At 52.7% G+C, this 6,000-nt stretch overlaps 1 protein-coding gene across 1 annotated transcript; it reads right to left on the bottom strand.

Annotated features, from left to right (window-relative positions):
* Positions 1-546: 546 nt before the first annotated feature.
* LOC142823749 (olfactory receptor 1f45-like) lies at positions 547-1,479 on the bottom strand. Its single transcript, XM_075915071.1, has one exon. The coding sequence runs from the start codon at positions 1,477-1,479 to the stop codon at positions 547-549; it is 933 nt and encodes a 310-aa protein (XP_075771186.1).
* Positions 1,480-6,000: the final 4,521 nt, after the last annotated feature.

The raw sequence follows: 6,000 nt of genomic DNA, 5'->3' as shown, positions 1-6,000 counted from the left end.
TTTTCCCTTTCTTACAAATAGGAACTATATTAGCAATTCTCCAGTCCAATGGTATAACCCCTGAGTTTAGAGATTTATTAAAAAATTTTGCTAATGGACTTGCAAGTTCATGTGCCAGTTCCTTTAATATTCCTGGATGAAGAATGGTGCCCCTGGCCTCTGTTTGCCAAAGGCTGGAGAGGGATGGCAGGAGACAAATTGCTTGATTGTTGTCTTCGGTCCATACCCTCTGGGGCATCTGGCACTGGCCACTGTCGGCAGACAGACTACTGGGCTGGATGGACCTTTGGCCTGACCCAGTATGGCCATTCTAATGTTCTTAGGTTCTTTTCCATGGAAAGACTTGGGCTGCGTGTACGCGCACGTGTGTGTGTGTGTGTGTACTTGTGTGTGTGTGTAGGTGGGCATTACCCTTCCTATGTGTTAGTTTCATGAGCCTCATGTCTGAGGGGAAGAGAACCCAGGTGTCCAGGAGAAGCTGAGGGGACACACACATCTTGGGTGGAACGTCCATGCCCAGTGAAGTGCTGGAACCCTAGGCAGGACTCACATGCCCCAAGCCAGAACCTTCCTCCCTGCCCTCCTCAGGGCTGCGGCCACGTCCTTGTTCCTCAGACTGTAGACGATGGGGTTCAGGGTGGGCACCACCACACTGTCCAAGAAGGTCACTTGCTGGTTGTGGCCCTGGGTGTCGCTGGAGTCTGGGTGGAAATAGAGCCAGATCATGATGCTGAACGTGAGCAACACCATGATCAGGTGGGAGCCACAGGTGGAGAGGGCCTTGCGCAGGCCTTGGGCAGAGCGCAGGCGGGCCACAGCAACCCCAATGCGGACATAGGAGGCCAGGATGAAGGCAAAAGGGCCTAGTGCCACCAAGACACCCTCAGTGGAGAGCACCAGTTCAATGGTGAGGGGCCGGGTGCAGGAGAGGAGCAGGAGGGGCGGCAGGTCACAGAAGAAATGCTGCAGGCGGTTGCCGCAGTAGCTCAGCTTGGCGGCCATGACAGTGTACAGCAGGGCGTGTGGAATCACCACGGCCCATGAAGCAGCCACCATCTTGAGGCACAGGGACCGTGTCACCACGGCGGCGTAGCGCAGCGGGTCGCAGACGGCCACGTAGCGGTCGTAGGCCATGGCAGCCAGCAGGTAGTTCTCCATGTTGCCCACAGAGAAGAACATGAAGAGCTGGGCCATGCAGCTGGTGAAGGAGACGGCCCGGTGCTGGGTCAGGGCGTGAATCAGGGCCTGGGGCAGGGAGATGGAAGCGAAGCTCATGTCCACCACTGCCAGGTGGCTGAGGAGATAATACATGGGGCTGCAGAGCTGGGGGTCAGTCACCACCAGCCCCAGCAGCAGCGAGTTGCCAGCCAGGTTCACCAGATAGATGACCAGGAGCACCGCGATGGTCAGCAGGTCCTGCTGTTCGGACAGGCCCAGGAGCACAAACTCAGAGATGGACGTCCAGTTTCCTGCATCCATGGTGGGGGCCGAGGCAGCACCTGAGTGGGGAAGAGAAGGGAGTTGACAGTGAGGTGACGCGCTGATACATTCCGCCTGTCGCTTGTTGGGAGCCAAGTCCTGTTCAGTTGTCTTTGGGGAACGTTTTAACAGCTCGATTTCGATTTAAACTGTCCCACAATGGAGACACCCATTCAACCCTGGCTCCGTTCTGCTCATGAGCACAGACCATTGCTGTGTAAACGTGCAGCGTCCCTGTGGTCTGACCGTGGGTCGCTGGGACTCACAGACTCTGAATTTGGTGCTTATCTTCCTGCCAAACTGACACCCTAGCTCTGGCCAGCCAGCATCATTTTCAGTGAGAGAGGCCAGTTATCAGGTTCCCCTCTGTCTTCTTTTGTCTAGGCCAATCCCGCCCCATTTTTCTAACCTGCCAGAACAGGATTTCTAAACTATTCCCCTTTGTCCGTTCTCCCCAGACTCTCTCCCATTTGCCCACAGCTTGTCTGGACACACTGGTCCATGTGAGAGCTCACCAGCGCCAAGCAGAGAGGGACACTACCCTTCCATATCAGATCCACGACGCTCCTGTTCCCACCCCAGCCTGTGAGCACAGTATTGTCAGAGCTGCTTCACTCACAGTCAACATGAGCCATCACCCCCAGAACCCTGTCAACTGTGCTGTCCTCTGTCCAGTTAGTCCCCAGTTTGCAGCTATGTCCTGAACTTTCCCTCCCTAAGTGAAGTATTTCAACATTGTCTTTTTTTCCGTTCTGCCTCATTTAATTCAGACTGAGCCTCCAATTTGCCAAAGGGGCATCCAATCTGCATCCTGTGCTTACATCCTGTCCTCCAAACTCCTTGCAACTCCTTCCAGGACGGGGTCAGCTGTGCATGTCCAAAGCGCATCCTCCACTCCATTACCCAAATTATCAATGAAAATATTGATGAGCCAAGGACTCAGGACTGATCCTGCAGTCCCCTGGTAGATACACTTTCCCACTTGGTTCATGATAACTCCTCTTTGAGGGTAGTCTTTTGATTACATGTACACCCACCTGATAATTTCATCTCAGCCTTCCTGACCACTGCAGATGACCAAGTAAATCCCTGAAGCATGACACTGATTTCTAGTCACTTTTGTACTATCGAGCAGCTCCAAATGTGACAGGCGCACCAAAGGAAATGCAGGTAATCGTGTTCTCAGCAGGGCCCATGTAGGGATGAAAAAATCACAGATGAAGTCCAAAGTGAGATGGAAGGTGCTGAAATAACCATCCACTTGGGAAACAATGAAACTGGCATGAAGGGGGCGGGGGAGCTTGGACAAGTGGAGAGAGTTCTTACCAGAGCCCCAGAAATGCCTGAAGGATCAGAAAACCTGTTTGATTGTGAGACATGCCAGGCGCTCAAGCTAGTTAGTGGAACAAAGAGAAGGTGAAAGGGCAACTCGATCCCAGGCTAGAGGTACCAACATGGGGAAAAAATTGCACAGCGGCTCTTGGGTCCAGCAGAGAATGGTCTGACCCGAGCCAGTGGCTGGAAACAGCAGCTAGACACAGCGGCTGTGACAGCAGGGATGCAGGACGTCTGAAAAACCTACCTGAGAGACCAGAGGGGCTTGGTTTGCTCAGTTCATTGAAGAGCCGGAGAAGAGGGGACTTGGTACCAGTTTGGAAACATGCTCACAGCTCTTCATCTGCATCTGGGCCCTGCCTGCAGCCCTGCCCCTCCACAATGCCTCATGGGAAATGTGGCCTGCGCAGAGGCTCGGGAACATGTCGGGCTGCAGAAAAGTCTCCTGTGCAGAGAGGATAGAGAGCTGAGTGGTGTATAAAGTGCAAGCGGGACCATGATGCAATGAAAACGGGACAGAGGAAAGAGCTTGGGGGATTCTGTCTCCCTGTCTCCTGGCATAGCAACAAGGAGACATCCCATGATATTACATTCAAAAATGGACTAAAGACATAGTCACACATTCAGGAACTAGGGAACTCATCGCCCCAGGATGGTGTCCAGGCAGAAACGTATCAAAATTAAAAGAGGGAATGGACATTTCCAAAGCTATGAGGGAATATCTCAAACAAACAAACGGTTGTGGGAGGGATATTAAACCTCATGATACGGGGTGTTATGAAACCATTAATGGTCAGGAAGAAATTGCCATGAGGGGAGTGCAGATCCCCACCTGCTTCTGCAGGTTCTTAAACCTTGTGGCATTTGCTCAGCTGAGCTGAGAGATGTTTTGACCCAGTCTGGCCATTTCTACTCCAGAGACCTTCCTTCCAACTCACACACAAACACTCACACATCCTTCATGAGACATCTTTCATGTCCAGCAAAGGGCTGTGATTCTCCTCCTCCAACCCCATCTTTCCCTCAACAACTTTCCACCTACAAAATGCAGAAGTTTCCCACCAGGTGAGATATTTGATGCCTCTTAGCACAGGCTCCATAAAAAGCACTAGGGAAGTCAGTCCGGACTGATATTTCTTACTGACGGGCTTGTTTATGCTGCTCTGCGTACCGGGCACTGTCAGTGTGACAGTCACATTTCAAATGGTTCCTTTTATAACTATCTGGTAGAAAGGAGAACGTCAATAACAGCGCGTTATGACGTCTTCCTATCGTTCCTTGGGATTTCCTAAGCAAGTCCTTGAGAAGTGAGGGGAAATGTAGGCGGGGAGGCAAAACAAATCAGCGTCCTGAAAGGGTCCTTTTGTCTGGAAAGGCTGGGAGCCAAAACTAGAGCTCTCCCTGCATTTCATTTCCAGCACGACTCTTTTAAACAAGCACCCCGTCTTGGCTGGGTGGTGAATCCACTGCAGCCACTGGCACATTTTGCCCGTCACTAATTAGGCTCCCAGTTATAAATGTATGCCCTGGTTTCCAGAGTGATTTTGTCTGGCTTCAATATCCGGCCATAACGCATCCCAGCCCACTGGCCCCCTTAGAAGCCGTCCATGTCATCCCTGACCCCAATAACACGGAACATTTACAGGGACTAGGAAGGACCCCAATGAGAATTTACCAGAATTCAATACAGTTGCCAAAGAATATAGCGGGAAATGGCTCCTTCTCTCCATGAGAAGCCTGGGAAATGTTGGAGAAAAATACTCATTTTGCAGGGTCTTTTTCAGGGGGCTGAGCACAACACACGTCCACACTGTGAGCTCTCGGTTAGAGCCCCTGACACTGTGGAGAACTGGTCTCCTCTGGAAATCGATACACCTGTGGAAGGTCACAAGGGAGACAGATGCTGGTTGCCTGGAGATCTCCCCTCCTACATGTGAGGGAAGGATGCAGAATGGAGACAGAATTTAGTCTGAGTGGGGACCCACCAGTACCTAGGTCCCTTCTCCAGGCACCATCAAAGCACCTACACAGGGAGACAGGTGAGGCTGCACAGAGAGGGGACGGGCTGGGTGAGGACTGTCCAAAGCAATAGTGGGTGGGGAACACCTCTCTACCAGAGGGACAGAGGAACACAGGAGATGTGGGGGGTTTTCCCTGCTGTCCTTCTTCCCAAGCTGTGCTGGGCTCTACCCCTACATGCCCCCATCCATCCGACATTGCCATCCCAGCCTCTCCCCTGCAGTGCCCCCGACACACACCCTGAAACCCAGCCTCACCTCGGACAAGGACGCTTGGCACCTGCATCTGCAGATGAACAGCCACTCCTGAGTGAAGATGAACCCCAGAAACCAGTCCCCAGGGGCAGAAGAGCCGGCCTTAATTAGCCCCTGCTGGACTTTGACTAAGAAAACATTCATTAGCGCTCAACTGAGCCGTCCCATGGCTCTGGGCACAGGCGATCTCTGAGATCCATGGATTGCTGTCATCATGTCTCCTCATGGACCATCATAAGCAGCCAGACACCACGTCCCCTAAATCTCTCCTCTGTGCTGTCCAATCCCCATACGTAGCAACGCACAGGCATTCCACTTCCTCCCCCTGAAAAGAGGCAGAGTGCCTCAGTTTACCCGTTTCCCTTAAGTCCCCCTCCACACACTCTTGGACCCCACCCGTGAGCACTCCTAACAAGAGCACTGATGGTTCCTGTAAGGAAGAAGTCAGGGTTTCACAAGTCCCAAAAAAGAACAGCTGCAAAACAGGAGGATCCTGGCTCGCCAGGCCAGCCTCTGCAATAGTTATTGCCCTAACTAAGAAAGCTAGGTTGCCTCTTCCCCTGAAGGTCAAACACCTGCATCCGGGTTCTTCTGGGCCCGGCCAGCACATACAGTCACTGGCCTGCGATGATTTTCCATTAGCCGATCTGAAGGAATCTGCACGGTGCAATGCCCCAGCGACTCATTTCTCCTCCAAACCTGGAAATCCAAGTGTCCCTGTTACCCCATTATACCTGTCCCAGTATAACCTGGCTGGCTGGCTCACAAAGCTCGCGTGTCTCCAGAAGGTGTGAGCTTCCCACCAGGAGCGGGACTCAGTCGTCCTTCAGGGCAGGCCCCAGAGCCTCTCCACCTGTCGGGAGTGAATCTCTGGTCTCCAGCCCTCTTGCTTCCTGCCATGGGCTCTGCCCAG

This window comes from Pelodiscus sinensis, unplaced genomic scaffold (assembly GCF_049634645.1).
Source record: "Pelodiscus sinensis isolate JC-2024 unplaced genomic scaffold, ASM4963464v1 ctg34, whole genome shotgun sequence".
NCBI lineage: Eukaryota > Metazoa > Chordata > Testudines > Trionychidae > Pelodiscus > Pelodiscus sinensis.
Note: the sequence above shows the minus strand (reverse complement) of the source record. Positions and strands in the feature narration are given on the sequence as shown.

Coding starts and splice junctions, on each gene's coding strand:
- LOC142823749 (XM_075915071.1), bottom strand. CDS start 1,479: ATGGATGCAGGAAACTGGACGTCCATCTCTGAGTTTGTGCTCCTGGGC.